Consider the following 26381-nt stretch of genomic DNA (forward strand, 5'->3'; position numbering starts at 1 on the left):
ATGAAAGCCTTGTAGAAAACTCAACTTCAATTTGCATAGAGGTGAGGACGTTTCGGAGATGAAAGACTGTGGGGTTGACCAGGGACCAACAAATGAGCCGGGCTCTTTTTCCAGGCTTAAAACAACAAAACAAGTTTGAAACCAAGTTGGGCATTCATTCATTAGAGCGCCTGTTCCTGGATCCGACGTCTTGATCAAAGGAGAACTACAACTCCCAACAGCACCGGCGAGAACGCAACTTCCGGGGCGCGGGTCTCTTCTCTCGCCAGCCCCTTTACCATCGTCCCCCTCCCCTCACAGACAAGCGGACCTTTCGATTCTAGCTTCACCGAGTTCGAGCTGGCATTGGCCATTGGCGGCAGAGTTCCTACCTTGCAAGGAAGGGCTCAGGACCCAGATAAGAGGAAGGTCGGGTTCTAGAAAACGGGAGGTGGAGGTTCATGCTCTGGACGCCCAAGAACGTCATGTCCGCTGGGCGGGGCCTCTCGATCCCGCGCAAATTGAAAGGTCCATGGCTGCGCTTGCAGCTACAGCAGCTCGCTGGTGTTCTGAACCCCAGGTGAGAGAGCCCCTTGGGTGGGGTCCCCGCGGCTCCGCTCCGTCTGTCCTCTGCCCCTCGGCGCGAGACCCGGACCTCCGGGAAGTGAGCGTGGAGCGCGCGGTGGACTCCGGCTCGCAACTTCCTTAGCAGCCGGGTCTCCCGATATCCGCAGAGGCGGCCTGACCAGTGTCCCTACCTCCACTGGTATCGAGCAACGAGTTTTCTTTGTATGTGTCCTTTCATATGCAGGTTTGAGGAGCCACGGCGCTTGGAATGGGCTTGCGGGCCATGCCTGTTTATTCGGAAGACAAGTGAAGCCGCTGCTGCTGTTACCTCGGGTACCACCGGCGACCTTCTGGTGTTGATGCGCCACATGGCGCTCAGTCACCACTATACTAAAGAGGAAATATTTATTCGAGATTTACTTGGCCTAGAAGGAACTTACGGAAATTTCCCGAAATGTAATTATGTCTTTTTTCCCTCAGTGTGCATGAAACCACGTTTTAGAGACGCTGTCTTTTAAACGTAGTGGACTGGTTTTACACAGACCCACCTGCACCCAAATTGCCTGAAATTAAGAATTGATGCCCCGTCTAGGGAATCATAGTTAATGGGCATGATGGCCTTAAAAGTAAATGAACCTCAGAAGTGTCAGGACTGCTAGCCAAGAGCATTGTCACTTTATTCTCGTGTCCACAGGGCACCTCTGTTCCCATATGTAGTCTTTAAGAACATGATCTCCGGTCTGTTGAATCAGGTGCCTGCCCCTGTGACCACATTGCTGAGAGAGGGGAGGCAAACAGTGGAAAATCCCAGGAAGCTCAGCTTAAGGCCCTTCTAGCCAGGCATATGCCACTCAAACAGCTAAAGGACTGTCTCAATGTGAACTGCCTTTCACGTGCTCCAGTTCAAACTCCACCACATGTGCATCGTACACATAAAGAATAATTGCAGTGGGTAAGATCCCTTCCTCTTGCAAGCATGAGGACCCAAGTTAGACAGCCCTGCTCCCCAACCCCCAATCAAATCCCCCTGTGCGCCTTTGCCTGTTAGTAACCCCAGCGGTTGGGAGGCATAGATTGTTGATCCCAAGAACTCACTGGGCCTTGATGGTTCAATAACACCCTGCCTCAAGGGGATAGACAGAGAACAATAGAGGAAGACACCCACTGCCTTGCTCTGATCTCTGCATGTGTGAACCCACACACTCATTGCATACACACACACACACACACACACACAGAGCAACACAAATAACCTGATCTTAGATAGAGATACTTGTATTGGGAAATGTCAAGCAATTGCTGAGATTATAAGTTTTTTTGTTGCTGTTGTTTGAAGCTGTTTTGTACAGAGACGCTGTTGCATGTGGCTTTGAAAGGTATAGCCTTCAGTGAGTCTGGTGAAATTACCCCTAGGTGCCACCAGGGCTAATTACCAGAGTATTGTTTGGAGTAAGCCATACTGATGGTGTGTGATTACTGCCATATAAAAGCACAGACAGATCTGTTCCCATAATTCTGGTTGCTTTTCAGTTGACATCTCTGTCTTTCTCCAAACTTCACTGAATTTTGGATGTGGCCCTTTAATATAGGGTGAATGTATGATACCGTAGCATGCAGCTGTATAGGCTCATAATGCTATCCTTTTCAAAGGAGAGACTCGGAAGTTTTTTTTTTTTTTTTTTTTTTGACTCGGAAGTTTTAATGCCTAATTCCAAGTGCCTAGGACTGTTGGGATTATAAGTATGAAAGCATTTTGGAAAGAGTAGCCACAAAGGAACTCCCCGGTGGTGTTAAGGTTAGTGTTGGTGGTTGATGAAGTTCCGAGCTACAGAAGTTCCGGGGAGAGGGCCGGTCATGTTAGTTTCAGTCCTAGACTCCAGGCTGAATTTCTTTTTCTAAAGCTTTTTTGGTCGATAGGCCTTGCTTTAATGTTTTGTTTCCCCCTTCTTCCTTTTGTATCGTGTAGTTAACCTGGCGGAACCATGGGGATTCAAGGATTACTTCAGTTCATCAAAGAAGCTTCTGAACCCGTTAATGTGAAGAAGTACAAAGGACAGGCAGTGGCGGTGGACACCTACTGCTGGCTTCACAAAGGAGCTATTGCTTGTGCTGAAAAGCTAGCCAAAGGGGAACCTACGGATAGGTAGGTTTGGAATGTATACTGGTTTGTCTAAGGACTAGAAAGACGTGCTTTCCAACCACAAACTTAACCAACAAAACTTATTTTCTAGTTTTGGATGTGCTTTTTTTTTTTTTTTTTTTTTTGAAACTGTATGTGAAACTAAAATGCTTAATATCTACTATGGATTTAAAAATTTCCCCTGACAACTTAGAAGTCATATTTGGTACAATGAATTGCTTTACTTTGTCTTCCTGTGGGATAGCAGTGTTAGTCAGAAATGGTCACCACTTTGGAATTTGGGGATAAGCTAATGATGAACACTTATGAATAAACACTGTAAAGGTTGACATCGATGTGTGCTGACTTAGAAGTAAAATGAGTGAGTGGCGCCTGGTGCTCTATGCTTTGCAGTTAGAGAAAGAGTACTTTTGCTTTAAAGCTCTACAATTCCTTGCTTGTTCCCATCTGCTCTGATAGTTAATCGTTGTAGCCACTCTTCTCTGTGCAGCGTCCTTGTCACTGTCCCCAGCATGTGTTCCCAGAAGTGAGTACCTTTGGTTTGAAAGAAGAGTTTAAGTGCCATTAGATCCCGGATTTGGGAACAGTAACGGCATGGTGCACTAGTGTCCTCCCTCAGGAGCTCCGTATCCACTCTTTCCCATCTTCTGGATGCATGTTGGCAGTGCTCACACATTGCCGTGGACTGTGGTGAAAACCAGATACCCTGAGCACCATGTTGTTCAACACTAACCAAGAGATCTCTGGTTCTGAGAGACATTCTTGGCAGGGTGTACAAAATTTCCTATGGTAAATAATACTGTCAGATCTCTTGGGTGTGATAAGGTGTTGTGGAAGGAGTCAAGTGTTTGTTGTAGTCTTAAAACTTTCCAATAGATTTGAGATGTTTCAAACCATTTTCTTTTAAATGAAAGAATAAAAGGTATTTGGAACAACAATAAAATGTGAGGATCGAAGGATATCAAAACCTTTTCATCTACAGTTGAGAAAGGCCTAAGAATCAAATAACTTCCTGACTACTACTACATGTCTTCTAAATATTCACAGAGGGATTTGAACCCATCTAATTCTGTTTCTTTTGGAAAGTTTAGTGGCAAAAAACAAAATTCTTCTTTATAGTTGTTTTATCTGGTCTTAAATAAAGCAAAATAATAATAATAATAATATAGAAGTTTAAGAGACTCAAAGCACACAAATGCTTTTTCCTTTTCTTTCCCGTAGGTATGTAGGATTTTGTATGAAGTTTGTTAATATGCTGCTTTCTTATGGGGTCAAGCCGATTCTCGTATTTGACGGATGTACTCTACCTTCTAAAAAGGAAGTAGAGCGGTCTCGAAGAGAGTGAGTGACTTCCTACTAACATCTAGCTAAGCTGTGTGAAGGCCAGATGCTGTCGGCCATATGATACCAAATTTCTAAAGCCTTAATTTTGTGTATAGCATGGTACATCAACTGATTCCCTCAAGTGTTCTGTTTGTGTTACATTGTTACCACGTGTTAAAACTGTTATCTTTTGATGTGAGACAAGGCTGTGGGGAATCTCCTATCACTTGTGCTGCACCACTTGCACACTTTATTAATCACGTGCTCAGCTAGACTGGTGATGCTGCCTGAGGTCCCAGTGCTTGGGACGTAGAGGCAGAAGGGTTAGGAATTCTAGCTCATCTTCTACTTAGTGAGAGTAAGGGTAGCCTGAGCTACATGAAACCTAGTCTCCAAAGGAGGAGGAGGAGGAGGAGCCCACCTCATTTACTCTTGTCTGGACTGATATGCCATTCTAGCAAAGTTACTATAACTGCTGTTTTACATGTTTTATTTTTGTTTCTTGAGTCTGCCCATAGGTGGTTCTTTATATTTAGTCGTGTTTTCCCTTTCAGGAGACGACAAAGCAACCTTCTTAAAGGGAAGCAGCTTCTTCGAGAGGGGAAAGTGTCAGAAGCCCGAGAGTGCTTCACTCGCTCTGTCAACATTACGCACGCCATGGCCCACAAAGTAATAAAAGTGAGTTCGTAAGAAACAGCCAAGCCATAAGAACAAATGGCTAAGCTCACTTGAGCTGCTTGTAAGTCGTTTATTAATGAGACAGCAAGGAAAGCAGGGGAGGAGATTGTTGTCAAGTAGAGGGCAGATGTCAGAAAGGGAGGAAGGAGGGCGTCAGTGCAGGAGGAGTCAGGATGCAAAGTGATACTCCCATCGCTGCCTGCACCACTTTGGGATGTTGTGTGTGGATTTGACAGATGCCCGTGGGCTGGTTTCTTAGGCCACTGGTCACATCTGTGTTTAACCATCAACTCGAGGGGTTTTTTTGTTTGTTTGTTTGTTTGTTTGTTTGTTTTTGTTTTTTGTTTTATAATTTCAAATGATGGCCAGAGGGGTCGCAGATTGAGGGGCTGTGCAGAACCTGTGTAATCTGGCCCTGCTGAGAAGCTTCTTAGTCCCAGACCCCACTTTCCTCATTCTAGGTTTGTGTTGAAACTGCTTCTTAAAGCCAGGGTCAGCTCTTTGTGTCCTGCTGCCTGGTTCTGAGCTAAAATAAACGCCCAAGGCTTACCCCATGCTTCTTTATCATGTGGACATTTCTTTTGACTATTAATGATGGCTGAGTTGGAAAGCAGTGGGGTACAGAGAAACTACATGTTCTCTGTTGCCCCTGGAGAGAGTCCTATGTATAGCAGAGGACAAACCGATTGGACACAAGTAGAGGTGCCAAGAGAACACTCGGTGAGCAAGAGAAAAAGGAGAAAGGCAGCAGGATGTCCTCCTCGTGTAGCTGCAGCAGCGGTGGTCTAGAATTTATCTGCACTGTGTTAGACAGTTGTCTCCTGACAAGGCAGTCTGCAGCATTTACAAGGAAAATTGCATGGACAGGTCTAACCACATATCTTACATACTTTCAGGATATAACAACTCTTAAGATATAATTTAAAGTATTGAACGTTTTAGCTTACACCACCACAAAGATATAACATAATTTCTTTTCAATTTATAAATTGATTTTTCTGGGGGGGTGACGGTGTGGGGTGGGGGTGGGGGTGGGGGCAGGCGTGCACATACCACGATTGCAGGGAGGTCAGGACAGCGTTGGCTGTCAGTCCTTCTTTCTCATCATGCACAAGGCAGGACTCTTGCAAGTAAAAGTAGAAGTATTCTGCTTAAAAGGAAACATTTTTTGGAAAGTTGTATTCACCTGTGACTGGAGGCAGGTTATGTCCCCAGGTCATGTGTGGTTCTGTTCACTGTGGTCTCTTACAGGCTGCTCGGGCCCTGGGAGTGGACTGCCTCGTGGCTCCCTATGAAGCTGACGCTCAGTTGGCCTACCTCAACAAAGCTGGCATTGTGCAAGCCGTCATCACAGAGGACTCTGACCTCCTCGCATTTGGCTGTAAGAAGGTATTGCACTGCACCAGTTACACATGGTGTTGGGGAGAGCTGTGGGTGTTGAGCTAAAACCTTCCTCTCCTGGAGTACCTGTTTAATGTCTGTGACTTACATTTTATGTTTTTGATTTTTGTTTTAAATACCGTTCATTTTTGTTGTTGCTAATTGATGCTTTAGGCTCTGTGCTCTTCCAGATTGAGAGCTCTCTTACCATTTGGAGTTTGGTTTGGTTTGCTTTTTTGGTTGCTGGTGATCAAACACTAGGCTTTACGCATGCCAGACAAGCGTCTCCCACTAAGTTGCATCCAGCCTATGGATTCTTTAGTGTTTAGCTCATCTCCTGATTGACTCTGTGTATCGTCCTGGCTGCTAGACAAGAACTCCTTACCACGGAGCTACAGCCCTCTTTACTCTGCTCTGACTGAATTTCTAAGCTGCCTAACGGGGCTCAGACTCATACTGTAGCCTGGCAGGCTTTCAACTTGCGTTCTCCTTCCTCCCCAGACCGTGCCGCCAGCTTTACTGTTTAATATTAATAACACAGGCCTTACATTTTTTATTAGGTTTGGTTAACTAATTTATGTGTGACTGGGGTATTACTCAGTTATTTAGAAATAATGTATAAATGAACATAATGAAATTTACAGCGATCTATTAAGTGGAGAGTAAGAGGTAAAGCTATAGGTGTGTGTATACCTTTTGATAACAGCTATAATATGTATATGCATCTTCAGAGAGTGCTTGCAAGATGGCCATCAGAATATTACACTGGGTGACAGATAAATGGGGTGTGGACAATTTTAGGTTCTTTTAAATTTCCATATATCCTGCAATAAACAGATATTGCCTCAGTACCAGTAATCAAAGGTTGACCACTGTAAAAGTAAAATAGGAATGTTGCAGCGCAGAGCAGAACGATTCCTTAGACTTACTGTGGTGACTTAGATAATGGCACTAAAGTGTCTTTCTGGGCATTGACCATTTCTCCTCTGTGAAGGTGATTTTAAAAATGGATCAGTTTGGAAATGGACTGGAAGTGGACCAGGCACGGCTAGGCATGTGCAAGCAGCTGGGGGATGTGTTCACGGAGGAGAAGTTCCGGTACATGTGCATTCTGTCGGGCTGTGACTACCTGGCCTCCCTGCGTGGGATCGGCTTGGCAAAGGCCTGCAAAGTCCTGAGACTGGCCAACAACCCCGACATTGTGAAGGTAGGAGAGACCTTCACTTTGTGAGGCAACAGTTCACTTGCAGGAGTTCAAATTGGGCTTTAAATGCTGTCTAAAGCCTGTGAGTGTTAACAGAAGGGGAAAGTGACTAAATAAGAACTTTGACTCCTGGGTCCTAGTACCTGGGAATGGTTCTCCGGCTTCTGGTCTAAAAGTTTTGTGTGGTAGGGATTTTTGTTTATGTGGATTATAGCTATCAATATACTGAATTAGAAGTGTAAGCAGAAATGTGGCTATTAATTCACATGCACTAAATGAAAAGCTCTTTATATGTTAATAGAAATCACCAAGCCATCACTCTGACTCCTGCATCATCTCAGACCTCACCCCCACCCCTAAAAAGATTTTTTTTTTAAAGATCTATTTATTTATTATATACACAGTGTTCTGCATATATATCTACAGGTCAGAAGAGGGCATCGGATCCCATTACAGTTGTTGTGAGCCACCATGTTGTTGCTGGGGTTTGAACTCAGGACCTTTGGAAGAGCAGTCAGTGCTCTTAACCACTGAGCCATCTTCCCAGCCCCTGAAAAAGATTTATTGAGAAAAGGTTTTATGAATACCAGCTGCCCTTGAACTTACTATGTAGCTAAGGATGGCCTTGAACTAACTCTTTATTTCTCAAATTTATTGTTTGTTTGTTTGTTTGTTTGTTTGTTTTTTCTGAATTAAATGTTTTAACAACTGGACGTGTGCACTTGACATAAGCTGGATGTTTGGCATTTGGGCGAGCAGTACAAAACCAATTATAAGATCAGAGCTTTGAGTGATGTGGTGTGGTGTTTTCTTTCTGTTAAGTCTTTTTAGTGTAGACAAAAGCACTTGGGTTTTGCCTCACTTTCCAGTGTCAGGTGTGGACTTTCCAGTGTCACTCCTGTCTTTAGCTTTACCTGTACTGGTATATCCATTGTTAGGTTATCAAGAAAATTGGGCATTATCTCAAGATGAACATAACGGTGCCAGAGGACTACATCACAGGGTTTATTCGCGCCAACAACACTTTCCTCTACCAGCTAGTGTTCGACCCCATCCAAAGGAAGCTTATCCCTCTGAACGCCTATGGAGACGACGTTAATCCCGAAACACTCACGTACGCTGGGCAGTATCCTTTCTGAGCCGTGTGGTTGAATTTTTCACTTATTCTATTAACGTTATCAGTAGTAGTGGCCTTTACTGGAAAAGAAAGACAAAAAAACCTTGGAAATTGGTGTTATTTTTCACGGGGCAGATTGTACTATTTTACTTATCTTTGAAAAAACCGTGGTAGTGAAAATTGAGTGTAAACCTGAGGCTTGTCTGTGGTGGCAAGTGGTTGCTCCAGTGGAATTGACAGCCCCCACAGCAGGTCAGGTGCTCTGAGTAAGCACACCAGAGGTGTCCACCCGAGAGCTGCTGAGGGAAGCCTGATTGCTCAGAGGGTCTCTAGTCACCAGGGCACAGTGCTCCTTCCAGGGCCACTGGTCTCCAGTACTCGGGCACTGCAGGGGCCTGAGTTCCTTAGGTAGCAGCTAGAACTCTCCATATCTCTGGAAATGTGGGGGGCAGGGGTTGACTCAGGCTCCCCTTCAGGAAGGTGGGTAGGTCCTGCAGAGACACAGGCCAGCAACCTTGCTTCTTGTCTCAGTGGTGCTGATGTGAGCAGTAAGTGGGATTTATGTACACCATAAACCTTGAAGATTCTCTGATAATAGAGAACATTTTCATATCTTAGTGCGGTATGGTTCTGTTGCCTGCTAATGGGGACATTTTCCTTAACCTCACCAACCTAGGTATGTCAATGATTCCGTAGCTCTTCAAATAGCACTTGGAAATAGAGATATAAATACTTTTGAGCAGATTGATGACTACAGTCCGGACACTATGGTAACATTTAACAGCTGTTACATAAAAGCATGTTTTAGTTTTGTCTCAAGAACTTTGAGACAGGTCTTTCTTTGCTTAGCATCTGTGAAGTACTTCTGTACTCAGCACTATGCAGAGTGTGCGTGAAAATGACTTCACCTAGTGTTGTGGCAGGCATCTGTAATCCCAGAACTGGGTGCGCTGAGACAGGAGGATTGCCACAAGTTCAAGGTTAGCCCAGACTATACAGTGAGATCTTGTCTTTCCGGTTTTCTTTTAAGACAGATTCTCAGTGTAAAGTCTTAGCTATCGAGAAACTCATTATGTAGACCAGGATGGCCTCGAACTCCGTCTGCCTCTGACTCCTGGGTACTGGGATTAAAGGTATGTGCCACCCCATCTAGCCAATTACTTTAAAAAGTTATTAACTTGATCCTAGGAAGTTATCTCTTAAAGGTACAGGTGTCTTAGCTCTTTAGTAGTAAAGACTGACTCCTGCTATCTTGAAGACCAGCGTGTGATACAGTCAGCACCTTCTGTCTCATCCTACATCACTCAGACTCTGGCACTTGGCACTGTTGAATCCTAAAACATGACCCTTGAGTACGAGCTCTTAGGCTAATTTGTCAAGTACTCTGAGCTCCCCTTGCCTGTGTGTCTGAACTCCTCACTGCTGTCTCCGTTGTATACGCGCCTTACAACTCGGTGTCCCGTTACCGTCTGCCACCTCTTCAGGTCATGTTTATGTCTTTAACACATTCTTTTTGCTACTGTAATTCCTTTTGTTCTTGGAGGACAGCATACGTGTATATAGTGCTTGGCCATTTATGCACAGAGCCTGCGTTAACTTATCTTATTGTTGGGAGTCATTACTGAGATGAAAGTCTGGAGAGTGCTGGCTGTGTTTTTATCTACACATCTGAATTAGCCGTTCAGTGATGTCACCAGCAGTGATGCTGAAGGCCTTTGACACAAATCATTGCAGTGACTGTGGGTTCTGAGCTGCTGAGATGGCCATGATTCAGAAACTCAAGTCTATGCCATTTCTTTTCACAGGGAAGTCAGTTATGCAGCAAATTATTTGACCTCGAGTGTGGGTTTCTAGTCTTTTTTTTTTTTTTCTCTTGCCTGTTTTTCTCAGTAAATGCATCTGTGGGATTTAATTCTGAGAACCACACTGCTGAGGCTGTTTTTCTGTTCTCCAGTCTTAAGTTAACCTTCCTTGTCAGTCCTCAGAACGTGATTTAAATGGTGTCTTTTTTTTTTTCTTTTCCTTTCAGCAAAAAGACGTTTTTTGGTTTTTAGTACATTTGGGAATTGGTCATGTGACATTCAGAAGATTTTTCTGTTTCTTTTTTGTGTTTTGAGACAGGGTCCCTCTACATAACTGGCTGTTCTGGAACTCACTGTGCAGAACTCAGATCTGCCTGCCTCTGCCTCCCAGGTGCTGGGATTAAAGGAGTGTGCCACCACCCAGCCCAATTTTCTGTATCTTAACTTTCTGGTCTTGTCTGCCTTTGTCTATGGTAATAGCATTACCAACATTTTTAGCAGTCTTCGGTAACAGTTGTAATCATAAATCTATCAGTGAAACTGTTACCTTGGGGTATTAACTGGCTTAAGCCCTTTCTCCAAAGTTTTATGGGAGATTCAATGTCTACCAGAACAGCTTTCTCTTTTTCAGCATGGTGAGTCAGATACAAACTCGAACGTTGTAACCTAGATTGTTCTGGTTTGAACTCAACAAATTTCTATCCAGACTTGGGAGCTCATGGTTGTAATCCCAGCATGTGGGAGACTGAGGCAGGAGGCCTAGACTTCAGGAGACCCTGCCTCAAACAGATCAATAAAATGATACAGATTTTAGGCTGGAGGGATGGCTCAGTGGTTAAGAGCACTAACTGTTCTTCCCGGAGGTCCTGAGTTCAAATCCCAGCAACTACATGGTGGCTCACAACCATCTATAATAGGATCTGATGCCCTGTCCTCTACTGGTGTGTCTGAAGAGAGTGATAGTGTATTCATCTACATAAAATAAATAAATAAATCTTAAAATAATAGTAATAGAATTAAACAGATTTCTGAGTAAGTGGGTGACTGGTTTGAAAACATGCCTCAGAAATTTTTTTTTGAACAGTAATTGAACATTACTATAAGCAGACATGGGGAAATGGTCATTTCTCCTGTTCAAGTTACCTTTTCTTTATTCTTTTCTAGCCAGCCCACTCAAGAAGCCATAGCTGGAATGACAAAGCATGTCAGAAGTCACCTGTCGCCAGTAGCATTTGGCACAAGAATTATTGTCCTAGACTTGAGGTGAATAGTGTTTCCCATGCTCCTCAGTTGAAGGAAAAGCCAAGTACTGTGGGCCTTAAACAAGTGATTAGTACTAAAGGGTTAAATCTTCCCAGGAAGCCTTGCGTGTTGAAGAGACCAAGAAATGGTATGTATGTACGTCATGGTTTCCAAATCCTGGTGGTTGTTGGTCAGTTCTCAGAGGTCTTTTCTAAGCCCTCACTGCATTTTCCCTGACTTAGCCCGTTAGTTCTCCCTTGTGACTCTTCTATTTAGAGATGATGGAGATGGAAGGTGGACTATGAGACCCCATGCTCCTCAAGTTGTTATGGCAGTGCCATTGTCTGTGCTGTTGGCCCCTAGTTTCCCTTTTCTCACGTAGCTGCCTTGCACATGTTGCACCCCTTACCTGGGCGCTCACTCTGCGTCTCCTGTTAAACACACTTTTCTTACCGTAGTAAGGGTGAGCCTTGGCTGTATATGAACTTCCCTTTGAAGAGTGGGAAACTGCTCTTCTTAGGGGTGATGTTTCATCGGCTAGAGTTTAATGTATTGTGATTGCCTCATTTGTATAGAGAGACAGTCCAGGAATCCCAGGTATTGTCTGGGTGGGTTCTTATCAGGAAAGAGGAAGTTAAACTTACAAGTTTGCCAAAGACAATGTGACATTGCTCAGGGAGAATATTGGGGTTCAGGCTCCCCAGATCAGGCAGAGAAGAGGAAGCCCTTCTAAGAAAAGGGAGTCCTCTGTTTGTACCAAGTTCAGAGGAACTGTGCAGACACGGTAGACTACACCCTTAGAAGCAAGGTGCCAAAAAAAAAAAAAAAAAGATCTATGGTGATTTAACTAACTAAATCAATAATTCAGAGCAAATGGCAGATCTCCTGTTCTGTATAAAGATGTTGAGAATCAGTTGTCAAATTTATTCTTATATTTTCAGATGTTTTTATCCTCTTGAAGATGATATTTCAGTTCTAATCCATGCCAATATAGAATTAGAAATACAGCTAATTTATTTTTATTTATTACTATTGTATGTGTGGGGAGTGCAGTTTTGCCGCTATGCACCACTGGGGTCAGAGGACAACTCTGCCTCTCTGTGCAACTTTATATGGGTTCTGGGGGTTGAGCTCAGTTCGTTAGGTTTGCATAGCAAATGGCCACTGAGCCATCTTACCAACCCAGTGCAGTTGACTCATGTCTTGTAGTTTGAAACCCCCAATACTGGACTAAGCCAGTCCCTGTTGCCCTTCAGATATTTTTTTTTTTTTTTTTTTGGTTCTTTTTTTTCGGAGCTGGGGACCGAACCCAGGGCCTTGCGCTTCTTAGGTAAGCGCTCTACCACTGAGCTAAATCCCCAGCCCCGCCCTTCAGATATTTTGAGGTAGCAGTTGTGACCCAAGGAAATTTCTCTTCAGGCTGCAAGTTTCCTTTCTATTGGGTTGCGTCGGATGGAATCGAGCTCCTTGGTCGTGGCGTAGCCATGACAGTGGGTGTGGTGGTTGGTGTGCTCTGCTCCTGCAGACGGGTCAGGTGCACTGGTGCCTGCTCCAGGCTGCCTTTCCTGCTGCACAGACTGATCACTCCCGCTAGCCTGCTTATCCTTTTCTCTGTTACGGGCTGAGCTTGGGTTGAGTTTCTCCAGGTGCTGTTGGAGCCAGGTGCTGTGACATTTTAAACTTCTGTGTAGTTGTTGAAACTGTGGCCCCTGTGTCTTACATTTTCATTACAGTGTGTTCGTGTATAAAATATTTGAGTGAGTTAGAGAAAGTCCGGGAATCTGGAGCTCTAGACTCAGTCTCTTAGGGTGTACAACTCACTACAGATCCTTGTCTTGAGGTAACAGGAGCTGTCACTGGGACCCCGTGAGACACTAGGAGTTCCAGCTAGCTGCGCTTAAAGTCCTCTGCACTGTCATGTTCTTGCTTTCCTAGGCTGTCACCTTTGCATTTTACGTTTGACCCTGCAGCCTTTTTTGGCCTCCAGCTTGGTAATGAAGAGCCAAGCTGGAACACAGTCACACTTACCTCAGAAACCACAACAGTAAATGGTGGCTGGTTGTATTGGAGCACTAAAAACTTTCCATCGTTAATCATAGCTTTATATATAAGCTGCCCTCCAGTTTTTTTCTACACTTAAACAAAAATGTAGTCATTCAGAATCTATTATGCCCTAAAATCTTACTAGTATAATTTCATGTGAAATCATGGATATAATTGACATTAATGTTAATTGACATTAAATTTGGAAAATGGTAAAATAGAGCTAAGGTAATCATTTTTCAGTTATAATTTATGAGGTGTAGCTTTCAAAACCCAAAGCTGGACTAAATGTGTAGCTGCATGTAGAATCCTTGCTCGACGTGTGCAGGAGAAAAAGCACGGTTTGCCTTTGGCAGCAGGGTTTGGGGTGTACCATCCAAGGCAGATAACCAGGAAGGGAAGACGCCCGGCCATTTACCTGGGCCTTTGTTTATTTTAGAAGCGCTGTCTGAAGATGACCTGTTGAGCCAGTATTCGTCACTTACAAAGAAGATCAGGGAAAATAGCTGTGGGAATGGCACCTCACCCAACTCTTCTGAAATGTCCGTACCCTGCCCGGATGGTGGGACTGCTCACAAGACAGATGCACATACCCCGTCTAGAACGAGGAATAAATTCGCAACATTCTTACAGAGGAGGAATGAAGAATGTGGTGCCATCGTGGTTCCCGGGACCAAAAGCAGGTATGGTGGCTGCAGGGCACCATTTGAGTTCGGGCCGTTGAAGCTAGCTAGTAGAAGCCTGCTGCGTGTGGGCCTTCGTAGATGTCCTATACCTCAGTTACTTGAACTGTTGCTGCGACAAAAATGCCCGACAAAAGTAACTTATAGAAGGAAAGGTTTGTCTCAAGTCACGTTTCAAGAGTACCTCATGTCTGTGAGAAGGAGCGGGAGGTAGCTGGTCACATTGCACCTACAGTCAGGAAGAAGAAACCAGTGGACCCCTGCCCAGCTCCCTGTCTTCTGGTTCAGGACTCTAGCCCACGACATGTTACCAGCCACATGTAGAGTTAAGTCTGAAGATTCTCACGGACCTGCCGGAGGCTCCTTCCTTAGGTTCTGTGTTCTGCAGGAGTCACTACACCATAGTAGTTCAGACCAGAATGCATTGCTGTTCCCTTCCACACCCGTCAGTTCTGTGATCTTCCACAGAGAATCAAAGTGCAAAAGAACTGTTAGCTCCTGCAGATACACGCTGGTGGATTCTGTTCCTTTAGGATTCTGTTTTCCTTTTTCGATGTTTCTCCTCTTACAGTATTTTGAGGTCTGATCTGTCTTAATTACCTTCATTAATATTAATATTTTCCCTATAAATAGTTCAGTTTATCTCTTAAGGTCTAGAAATATACTAAATAACACCGTAGACTAATTGGGGAAGAGCAGCTATGAACTGAGGCAGAGGATTATTTGCGTTTGATTTTTGTTTTGTTTAGCTTTCTGCTTGATGTAGAATTACGTAGACCAAGCTTACGTTAAACTCAGAGATCCCCGTCTCTTATCTTCCAGATATAAGGATTAAAGAATCCTGGGCTCTGTGTTACTATGTAAATAAGTTTCTAAAAATGTAGTAGTTATTATAAATATATATATATATATATATCCTGGCATGGTGGCACAAGTTTTTAATCCTAGCACTTGGGAGGCAAATATCTGTGAGTTTGAAGCCAGCCTGGTCTATATATTGAGTTCCAGAACAGTCAAAGCTATGTAGAGAGACTGTCAAAAGAAAGTATAATATAAAATAAACCTCAATTAAAATGCAAGATCCTTGTGTATGAAAGTAGATGTGTGACTCTCGATAGATTTGGGAGTAGACCCTGAAGTACTTAAGGTCTTCCATCGTCCTGTTTCTTGTTAGGTTTTTTTGCAGTTCTCCAGATTTTGACAACTTCATACCAAAAAAAGGAAGCAACCAGCCTCCAAATGAAACTGTTGCCACTGGCAAAGCCACCACCAGCCTCCTTGGAGCATTGGACTGTCCAGACACAGGAGGACAAAAGCCAGTTGTCACAAATGGGACGCACAGTCCAAACACTCACATTCCAGGCGATGCAACTGGGTCTCCTAAGGATGAGGCTCAGTCTTCTGAGACCAGCAAATTCTTGGGAACCATGTCCCCACCCACTCTGGGGACACTAAGAAGTTGTTTCAGTTGGTCTGGAACTCTCGGGGAATTTTCAAGGACTCCAAGTCCCTCAACGAGAAGTACATTGCAGCAGTTCCGGAGAAAGAGTGAGCCCCCCGCCTGTCTTCCTGAGGCCTGTGCAGTCACTGACGTATGTGATTCAAAGAGTGGGACACTGGGTGACAAGTCTCAGTCCTTGCATGAGCTGGACTGGTCCTCACGGTCTCAGGAAAGCATAGACTCCACATGCAGCTTAAACACATCAAGCCTCTCGCAGCCTTCCAGTAAGGACTCAGACTCAGAGGTAAGTCTCTTTCTGAAGTCTTTGCTTTCTCAAACACGGGAAAATGGGTGTTGACCAGACAGTTGAGGAAATTTTGCCATCATGTAGAAATGAACTGGTTTTCCTCAACTTTTATTTAAAATTCTCCCGTGTTCAGGGCTGGAGAGATAGCTCAGGATTTAAGAGCACTGACTGTGCTTCCAGACAGCCTGGATCCAATTCCCAGCACCCACATGGCAGCTCACAGCTCTTTAAGACTCCAGCAGAACTACCAAGTTGTAAATTCACAGTAATGTTTGGCAAAACTTTGATGCCCAACAATATTCAATATTGAATGGCATGTAGTAATGCATATAGCCTGAGAAAATACTCACTTTACCAGCCTAGCCATCTCGCTAGCCTGAACACACTCAGAACTCCGGTGGACAGATTCAATCAAGAAAAGAATCAGCCAGGCAGCGATGGCGCACACCTTTATCCAGGGCTTGGGAAGAAAGGCAGGTGGAGTTCAAGGCCAGCTTGGTCTACAGAGGAAAGAAAGAAAGAAAGAAAAAAGAAAAAGCCATTAAAATGTGGAAGTAATTCTTTTAACTTGGAGAAAACTGGAATCAGGTTACACGTTTGGATTGACATTGTTTATTTTTTTCAGGACCTTGCCAGCCAGCACTGCCGTTGCCTGCCATTGACACTTCCGCCTCTCATTCCTTTTGTTTCTTTTTTAACTTAGGTTTATTTCGCTTATGAGCGCACGTGCGCATGTGTATGTGTCTGTCTGGCTGTCTGTCTGGTGACATGTTCCCTGGTGCACAAGGAGGGATCAGAGGACAGCTTGAGAGAGTTGGTGCTGTCTGTCACCCACATGCATCCTAGGGACTGGACTCTGGTTGTCAGGCCCTGTGGCCTCAATGAACCACCTCACCAGCTCTCTTTCTCTTTGTCTTCAGTTCCTCCGTGTTGACTTTTGTCCTGTAATGTGGAAGTCTTTGTTTCATTTAATGAACCTTCACCATGTGGAATGTTGCCTCTTGGGCCCTTTCGAGTTACCAGGACAGTCGGCCAGCTCTCTGCCATTTTTCCATAGAAGCATCTGTATGGAGGATGTTGCGAGCATCTGAGCTCCTGCGGGGAGGGGGGCTTGGCTTTCTTTCCCCAGAGCATGTCTTTCCAGCTCACTTTGTGAGCTTTCAGCTGAACAATGAGGTCCTTCAGCTCACACAGGCTGGCTGCTCATGCTGAGAGCCATTCTGTCTTCTTGAATAAATGTCTTCTACCCTGAGGTGGTGTTAGATAGGGACCTAACCAGATGGGAGCATATATGCTGAAATTCTAGCACTAGGGAGGGTGAGGCAGGAGGATCATGAATTTGAGGCCTTCCTGGGCTACATAGCAAGACCCTGTCTCACACAACTAAAGAAGAAAAGAAATAGAACTTTCCCTGCAAAAAACTAAGGGACGATTCATTAATTGACTGTCCCCTGGCCACCCTGTGCGGTGAACAACTTGGGAGAGATGCTTTAATGCTCAAAAATGGAATTCATACGATTAGGCTTACTATTTCTTGGATTTACAGATGCTCCCAAACCATGTTTCCTTTCTGTTTTTGCTGTCTTTGGGCCTTGTTTTGACTATCAGTTCTTTCATTGTATACTTAGACCTTCAGGACTGGAGCCTTCGTGACAAGTTCATTGTTAAAAGGCAGCAACTTAACTAATCTCAGAATCTTGCTCATGACACTCTTGTGAGAACTGTTCAGCCAGTTGGGCCTGGTGCAGTTCTTCGAGGGCTGCAAATTAGTACACAACCTTGGCTATACGCCAAGACCCTGTCTGAAAAATAAATCACTTAAGATGGGTGTGACTGTGTATCCATAATCTCCTAAGTTAGGAAGCGGGGTGAGAAGGTTGCTCTAAGTTTGAGGCTAGCTTGGTCTGGGTATGAGTCACTGACCATTTAGTGCTATAGAGCAAGAGAGACCTTGTCTCCAAAAGCAAAACTCACCGGTTAACACCACTGCTGTTGACTACAGCAGAGAACTCAGTAAGACACAGGCAGTCTCTCTTGCTCTTAGGTCCTGATACACTGCAGAATTCCAAGAGAAATACAGGAGACCTTAGAGACACGCCAAGTACAGTCCCCACTTCCCGACCTTCCTGTTTGCTGATGGGAGTAAACACTGGGGGACTCTCACTGTATGGAGAGTCTTGTGCATGGAGCTGAGGCAGAGAGGGCCCTCCCTCAGTCAGTGTTACAGTAAGTCAAGCATTTGACACAGTACGTCAGAGTAGGCCCACCTGGAAGGAAGATGTGCCTTTGTTTTCAGTGTTTACCATTTTACAACACAGCTAAGACGTAGAACTGTGCTGGTTTGCCTTTCTGTGGTCAGCGACTGAGAACTGTTGCCAGGACTGCAGGAGAATCCAGCCCCTGTCGTTCAGCATATGTGTTTTGTTTTAGTCTTTGAGAGTTTCATACATATAATGAAATGTGATCGACATATACCTTCCCTCGCCCCGTCTCTCCCGTACTCCATCCTGGCACCCGACATTCCTAAGTCCATCTTTTTAACACATTAGGTGGAGAGTCCCAGCCTGGGGACTGACCCCCCTCTGGGAGTTGGAACCTGCCAGTAGCTTCTCAGTAGAGGGACGGGTGGGTCCTGGGACCATTTCAGGCGGCTCTGGGGTTTCTGCTGCCTTGGTTTACACAGCTCTGTGAGCTGTGTGGCAGCCATGTCAGGGCCAGGCAGCGTTTCACAGCATCCCCTCCCTCCCCCTCCTGCACTTTCTGCCTCCTCTTCTGAGGAGTTCGCTGACTCTTGGCATGGCTTGGGGACTGAGAACGATGTCCCATTTGGGGATAAGCATCAGCATCTCACAGGCTCCTGAAGTGACTGATAAGGTTTCAAGCCTTCAGTGTGTGCTTTATAGACTGTTCCTTCAGGTTAGATGTTTTGGTACTTTCTTCAGTGAAACTGACAAGTCTCTTTTCCATTCTAACTCATTGCCTCTTATTCTTAACCATGTTTTTATGTCTTTTTGGGAAATTGTGTTATTTATCTGAGTTTCTTTCTCATTTTGCATATTTTGTTGAGTGTTGGATGATGTCATAAAAACCCAAGTAAATTTTTTTTTCCATGTGGGCAATCTAGGAATCGGATTGTAACAATAAGTCACTTGATAATCAAGGAAGTCAGAATTCCAAGCAACACTTACCTCACTTTCCAAAGAAAGACATACTTGGGCGGAACAAGGTAAAACATTTGGAATTATTTTTTTTCAGATTTCAGAAGCAGTGTGTAATCTTTGCCAAAAAAAGGAAAACAAGCAAAAATCGAAAATTAAAATTAAAATACCTGTGTTCTGATCTTTTTTTTTTTTAAAATGCGTTTTCAAGCATCTTCAGATGGCATTTGCACTTAACTGAGTGCTTTATGTGTTAATTGGAATTTGTTTTCTGTTTCCTAAAAGGCTTTTTCCATGTAAGTAACAAGTACTTCTGCATATGTTACATAATCATAATTGTTTACCCTAAGATTTTTAATTAATTCCTGAGAATGAGGTCATGGGATGACTGGCTGTTCCTAAGGTGATAATGATTTGCCGAGTATTTCCAAAATCCTAAACTCTGGACCCAGGCAGAGCTGTGGGCTTCTCTCTGTTTAAGTTTTCGACTTTTGTGTACAGTCTGCCAGATTAATCACTTTTAAAGACCTGTTTACACACCTTCCTTTCCATTCTGAGAAACAGTGTTACTATGCACAGGACAAAAATTAGCCTTAAAGTCCCAGTGTGCTGGCACTTGCCTTTAATTCCAGCACATGGGAGGCAGTGGCAGGAAGAACTCGGAATTCCAAGACAGCCACAACTATCTAGAGAGACCCTGTCACAAACCAACAAACATCAGCCATGGAGTAGAAACAAATCTATCAGGAAGTGTAAGTCAACTACGGACAGCTATGCAACCTTCACACAGTGGCAGAGCAGATAAACTTAGAGATAAACTTCCTAAAGTACAATTCGGTTTACTGTTGAAATGCAAGAATGTCTAAGATGTACCATTAAGTGTGATCAAGGAAAACAAAGTAATACCTGATAGTTTCTGTAGTAGACATGTTAGGTCATCTTTACATTGCGTGTGGGTTATTTTCCTGTTATGGTATATAAAGAACACCTAAGAGTTAAAAGCAGTTCTTTTAGAACGCAGGGAATTTGGGCATTTGGGGAAACCCACATCTCTAACAAGCAAAATAAAAGTAACAAAAATTCCGATCTGTCTTCAGGTTCCTGGACTCTGTCGGTCTAGTTCTATGGACTCTTTGTCTGCAACCAAGATCAAGCCGTTGGTGCCTGCCAGAGTCAGTGGCCTGAGCAAGAAGCCAGGAAGCATCCAGAAGAGAAAACACCATGATGCCGAGAACAAGCCAGGACTGCAGATAAAGATCAGCGAGCTCTGGAAAAACTTTGGGTTTAAAAAGTGAGTTTCCTGGTTCCCTTCTGAATCAGAACACTGTCTTCTGCAGCCCTGTCCCCAGCTCTCTCTGCCTTCAGTCAGTTCGTGTCTCTCACCTTCAGCTCCCAATCCAGCGCGGAGCTTCTTTTCCAGAGCAGACATTGCTTTCCTTCTCCTTGCTCAGGACTGGAATGCAAAGGGGTTAGGCAGGAGCTGACGGGGGATAAACTTAATTGTAAACTGCTTCTCTGACTGACTCTGCAACCTAACAGGAGAAGTACTTCAGTTAGGTGCACCTATAGAAAGGGCCCGTTTGTTATAACAGTACTTGTTATATACAATAAGAATGTTTTTAACATTTATTTATTTGCTTTATATATATATGAGTACACTGTAGCTATCTTCAGACACCAGAAGAGGGCATCAGATCAGATGGTTGTGAGCCACCATGTGGTTGTTGAGAATTGAACTTAGGACTCTGGAAGAGCAGTCAGTGCTCTTTAACCACTCAGCCATCCCTCCAGCATCTACATTAAGAACTTACTGCTGCTCTTTCAAAAGACCTGAGCTCAGTTCCTGCTCCCCAGTATTCACGTTGGTTAACCTGCAGCTTCCTGTAACTAACTGCAGCTTTAAAGGGTACTGCATCCTTTCTAGCCTCGGGACCGCTTGCTGCACTCAAATTCATAGATACAGACACATGCGTAAATGTAAAAGAAACTGTCTGGTGGTTGTGCATGCTTTTAATCCCAGTATTCAGAAGGCAGACTTGAGCCGGCCTGGTCTACATAGCGAGTTCTAGGACAACAAGCTACACAGAAAAATAAAGGGGCTGGAGAGATGGCTCAGGGATTAAGAGTACTGACTGCTCTTCCCGAGGTCCTGAGTTTAATTCCCAGCAACCACATGGTGGCTCACAAGCACTGTAAGGTGATCCGATGCCCTCTTCTGGTGTGTCTGAAGACACCTACAGTGTACTCATATACAGAAAATAAATAAACAAATCTTTAAAAAAGAAAGAAAACTAGATAAATAGCCTGTCTCAAAAAAAGTTAGACTTACTGGTTGATTTAAAGGCACCATTGAGATGGCTCATCAGATATGCTCACCTCTAAGTCTACCGATCTGGGTTTGGTCCCAGGGCCCATATAATGGGAGGAAAGAATCAGCTCACATAAGTTATGCTTTGACCTCCACACACATCCTATGGCATGGATGTCATATGAATGTTAGAAGTGTGCCAATAGATTTAGATTTGTGGAAAGTTCCTTAAAATGGGGTTGTGGATCTCGCTGAGAACACTTGTCTGTGAGGATGAGGGTCTGAGTGTGAACCCTCAATATCTAATAAAATCTGGGTGTGGTTGCCTGACCTGTAACCCCAGCATTGGGAGGTGAAGGCAGGCAGACCCGAGAGCCTGGCTGAAACCCCTGCCTTTGCCTTCTGAGTGGTGGGATTACACCACCATGCCTGGCTTAAATTGCTTTCCTTTTGTGTTTTCTCCTTTGGAGACAGAGTCTCACAGTATAGCTCGGGCTGCCCTAGAACTCACTATGTAGACTAACCTCAACTCACAGAAATCCTCCTGCCTCTGCAGTCTTACCAGATTCTGCTTTGGTATTATTGATGTGAGCACAGTGGGAAAGGTAAAATCCAAATATCATAAAAGTAATTGACCTTACAAAGCTCCTGAGAGGGACTCACATCTTGAGGGGGTAGGGACCTGATAGAGTTGGTGTTAGAAGAAACCATTACAGTGATCTTAAAGATCTATTGGGAAAATAACTAAGTGGTTCTTTATTTTCCTTGATAGGAAACAAAATGTTACTGTGTTATTTTCATAATAGGATTTTTAGTGTGTGTAGAGCACTAATCCAGCAGAAGGGCATTTGGTTTAATTTGTTTTTTAAAAAAAATACAGGGGTTGGGGATTTAGCTCAGTGGTAGAGCGCTTGCCTAGGAAGTGCAAGGCCCTGGGTTCGATCCCCAGCTCGGAAAAATAGAACCAAAAAAAGAAAAAAATACAGCTCAGTTGTTAGCCTTGTTGTTTATGTTCATCCATGGCCAACTTGAAGGAAACTGTTAAATGCACACCTGTAATCCAACACGTGGGGGGCAACAGCAGAAGAATAATATATCTGTATATTCATATATATATATTTTTTTGCATTCTTGGTTCTGCTACTGTACTGTGTGTGTATATACGTGCTTGTGCGTGTGTGCGTGCGTGCATGTGTGTTAATTGACTAACACCTACATGAAGGTGGTTTTAAAAGCAGAAGAGACACAAAGAAGAGAAGTATATTGGAAGAACTCTGAGTGAAGCCTTGAATGTGCTCCCTAGGAGCTGACATAGACGACACAGTGACGGGTTTAAAGGGTTTATGTGCCCTTTTTACCATTTGGGTTGTTGTTTCTCTAATCGTCAGTACCTGAACCAAATTGGCTTTGTTATATTTTTGCAGAGATTCTGAAAAGCTTCCTTCTTGTAAGAAGCCCCTGTCTCCAGTCAAGGACAATATCCAACTCACTCCAGAGACAGAAGATGAGATCTTTAACAAGCCCGAGTGTGCACGTGCTCAGAGAGCAATATTTCACTAACTGCCGGCCGCTGCCTACAGGAAAATCTTATCAACTGGAGAGATGTATTACTCTCAGTGCCATTTTTTAAATGGGATACATTTTGTATATTAACTTTATGACTTTTCTTTTGCTCAGCTTTTTATATTTTCATAGAAAGCTAAATAGAAGAATAAATCTGTCTTTGACATTTCTGGGAAGTTGAAATGCTAATTGGGCAAATCTCCTGGCATCGATACCAATCTAAAGGACTCTCCCTTGTAGTATAACATCTATTATATTGTAACTCGAAAGCCACAGATGTCTACAGCCACTTAGACCCAAGAACAGATGACTCACCAGCTTCCAGTCCCTCCAGCTGCCTTTTCTGTCTGCCCTTTAAGAGAAACATTGAAATCACATTGTTGCTGGGATAGAAGGGCAGTAGGAGGGGCTCTGTCTGCTTACGACTGGTAACACACTGGTAACACACTTAGGTCTCGAAGCTCTCAGTGTACCTCTGAAGTACGGCCCAGAAGTTCCTTAGCATTTACTCAACCCTGTGCAAGATGCTGAAGCTGCAGAGCCTGTGGTCAGTGCATTCTGCAAAGATACAGCCGCACCCGGGCCAATCCAGTACAACCAGAAGGAGAGGCATAGTGAAGGCATCTGTGGTACAGAGCAGAGACAAGACTTAGAATGTTTAAAGGGGGGATGATTTGGAAAGTCCTAATCTGAAGCTCAGGTTTGAGCCCCACCATGAGCAGTCCTGTCAGACAGATGCCATCTACAGGCGTTCATCTCTGCAATGTCAGGAAACCAGGAAAATGTTCTATAGAGCATGGAAAAGGAACCATCAAGGAAGGATGACGAGTGTCAGTCAAGGAAGGGCAGGTTCTCTACTGGCAGCAGCCAAGCAGGCAGTTGTAGATGGCTCCCATCCGTGGACAGACAGGTGAGCTCTGTCCCTGAGGGTAGAGGGAAAGGCTGGAAACAGGCATTTAAAAAAAATCTTTAAAAAATAGCAAGATGGTAGTGGCGATGCCACCTTTTCCAGTCTCCAAGTCACTGCACAAGTCAAGCCCCATTAACAGCTCCCATGACAGTCTTCATAGTCCCCAAATAGAAATTGTTCCATAGTTACTGACCACAGGCCATAGGATAGGCCACAGCAGGAGACAGGACGGACTGAGGCCAGCCAGAGTCCCTCTGAATGTGGCTTCTTGTGGCTTATTCTGGACCACTGGTGTCCATGTTTGGTTCCTGCTCACAAGAACAGGTGTGGGGATTGGGCCACACTGAGCAAGGGACATGAGCAGGTTGATGGAACAGTAAGGTTTGCCACCCCTGTTTTGAGACGGACTCACTTGTCCTTACCAACCTCTCAGACTTGCTGTGTGGCTCAGGTCTTTTCTGATCTCCGTCCTCCCTAGTCTAGTGAGCATTCCCAGCAAGTCTGCATAAGTCCTCTGATAATAAAAAGGAAAGTTCTGGTTTGGGTTATTATCCAGGTTTTCCTTAAATTTTATATATTTTTAATTTTATAAACCATTATTTAAAGAAACTTTGTGAATAAAAGTGTCACTGTGAAGAGACAAGAAAAAGGCTGAAAATTCAGGTAGGTCAGATTTTAAAGTTCAGGCACCGGAGTATAGACTCAAGATGAGTCCATGAGAGAAAGTTTCACATGGCCAGTATCTCCCCATCTCCATTCTTAATTCTGAAGTTTCATTGAGCCATTGTATGCGTGGGCAGAAGAGGGTAGACATGGGTAAGGCCAGGCGTTTCTGGCTTGGCCGGATTGTATTCCACTGTGAGGATACCCAACCCTCATCCATCTCATCCCAGGTTACACCTAAAGCTTTGCCTTGGGTTTTGTTTGGCTGTATTTTCTCTCTCCCTTTCTCCCTAGGAAGCTATAAGTGCTTATAAAGATGGAGAGAGAGTGGCAAAATCAGTCCTTGGCACCTCTCAGTGCTTGCAGTCATGAATGTAGCACCTAAGTCTCTCGTGAATAACTATTGTCCTGAATTAAAATAACTTTCTCCACACCAAGCCTGGTGGTGCATGCTTTAAATCCCAGCAAACAGGAGGCAGAAGCAGGTGGATCTCTGTGTTGAGCCAGCCTGGGCTACAGAGTGAGTTCCAAGACAGCCAGAGCTAAACAGAAAACCTGTCTCCAAACCCCAATAAATAATAATAACAATAATAATATCCATCTTGTCCCACACAGAGGGGACACACTCGTTATCCCCACCTGGGAGGCAGAGGCAGGATTATTAGTTCAAGGTCATTTCTTGGCTACATGCTGAGTTTAGAGCCAGTTTTTGAGATCCTGCTATTAATTCAGGGAGAATATATTTTTAAAATGCATTACCAAAAGAGGAAGGCTTCAAGGGGGGTCACTGCTGGGGTTCACTAATTAAATATGGTTCTCTCATCTACTGCACACAGCGAATTTCCCAGGTGAAACTTGAACGAAGCCCTCAGGTTTTACCTCGTTATAGAGCGCTGTGAGCTGACCAGTTCCATGCTCAGCTACAATCAAGAAGCTTAGAGATAACAGGTTCTGTGCTGGATATGGAGAGGATCAATATAGTGGGTATTAACCAGAGAAGACCACTCAAACAAGGGTTTAAGCCAATAGAAAGTATTAGCCAGCCATTGTCTACACTGGGTGTTCAGGATCACAGTGTAGCTCTGAGCCTTTCTTGGGGCGAGCTTTTAATCACAAAAACCATAATTCTGGGGTGATATAGTTCAATTCACTAGAACAGTTAGCCAGAAGAAACCAAAAGGCAAGGCTAGTCCATTTAGAGACTAGATGGGTTAGGGCTTTGTTTTAGTTTTGGCAGGTACTGCTGTCGGTGTGCTGAGTTTTCCAACCTCCATTGTGAAGTCAGCTGTGCTAACCGGGAGGAAGGAAGACCTTTACTAAGACCTTTTCCTTGTTAGGATCTAAAGAAAAGAGTCTGTCCCTCATTGCCTATCAGATGCCTCAACCTGTAGCCCTCTGGCTGCCTGTGACTAAGAATAACTGAATGCAGCCCAACACAAAACTGTAAGCCTCTTTTTAAAGATTTATTTATATGGATACATTGTCACTGTCTTCAGACACACCAGAAGAGGGCGTCAGATCCCATTACAGATGGTTGTGAACCACCATGTGGTTACTGGGAATTGCACTCAGGACCTCTGGAAGAGCAGTCAGTGCTCTTAACCACTGAGCCATCTCTCCAGCCCAAGATTTTCAGGTTGCTTTTTCTGTAACTTTTTTGGGCAGTTTGTAGATAATAAATGATTTATTACAATATCAAAAGGTTAGATATGCCTTCACCACGTAAGGTGCTCAAGTTTTGTGAAAGATCAAACACTGGACTTGTGAGATGGCTTTGCAGGTACCGGCTCCTGCCACCAAGGCATTTTGGAAACCCCCAAGGCAGAGGAGAGAATGAGTCCTACAAGTGGTACTCGGACCTCCATACATGACC

The 26381-nt window shown here is 44.1% G+C and overlaps 1 protein-coding gene and 1 long non-coding RNA gene across 6 annotated transcripts in view; one reads left to right on the plus strand and one right to left on the minus strand.

Annotated features, from left to right (window-relative positions):
• LOC103692325 (uncharacterized) overlaps positions 1-495 on the minus strand; it is a 42203-nt gene extending 41708 nt beyond the window's left edge. For all 3 annotated transcript variants that reach the window (XR_005492658.2, XR_010057294.1, XR_001840917.3), the window contains exon 1: positions 372-495. This is a non-coding gene — a long non-coding RNA (uncharacterized LOC103692325). The remainder of the gene's footprint in view (positions 1-371) is intronic.
• Positions 425-25339, plus strand: Exo1 (exonuclease 1). Of its 3 annotated transcripts, none has more exons than XM_039090805.2 (15): positions 425-559; positions 791-1002; positions 2513-2689; positions 3908-4027; positions 4564-4687; positions 5939-6076; positions 7062-7274; positions 8210-8397; positions 9065-9158; positions 11355-11580; positions 13915-14158; positions 15333-15903; positions 19031-19132; positions 20162-20355; positions 22797-23107. In XM_039090805.2, the coding sequence occupies exons 3-15, from the start codon at positions 2529-2531 to the stop codon at positions 22930-22932; spliced, it is 2511 nt and encodes an 836-aa protein (XP_038946733.1). In that variant the 5' UTR covers positions 425-559; positions 791-1002; positions 2513-2528; the 3' UTR covers positions 22933-23107.
• The last annotated feature ends 1042 nt before the right edge of the window (positions 25340-26381 follow it).

This window comes from Rattus norvegicus, chromosome 13, assembly GCF_036323735.1.
Source record: "Rattus norvegicus strain BN/NHsdMcwi chromosome 13, GRCr8, whole genome shotgun sequence".
NCBI classification, from domain to species: Eukaryota; Metazoa; Chordata; class Mammalia; order Rodentia; family Muridae; genus Rattus; species Rattus norvegicus.

Coding starts and splice junctions, on each gene's coding strand:
- Exo1 (XM_039090805.2), top strand. CDS start 2,529: ATGGGGATTCAAGGATTACTTCAGTTCATCAAAGAAGCTTCTGAACCC. Junction 8,398..9,064: donor ACACTCACGTACGCTGGGCA/GTATCCTTTCTG, acceptor TCACCAACCTAG/GTATGTCAATGATTCCGTAG. Junction 11,581..13,914: donor GTTGAAGAGACCAAGAAATG/GTATGTATGTAC, acceptor TGTTTATTTTAG/AAGCGCTGTCTGAAGATGAC.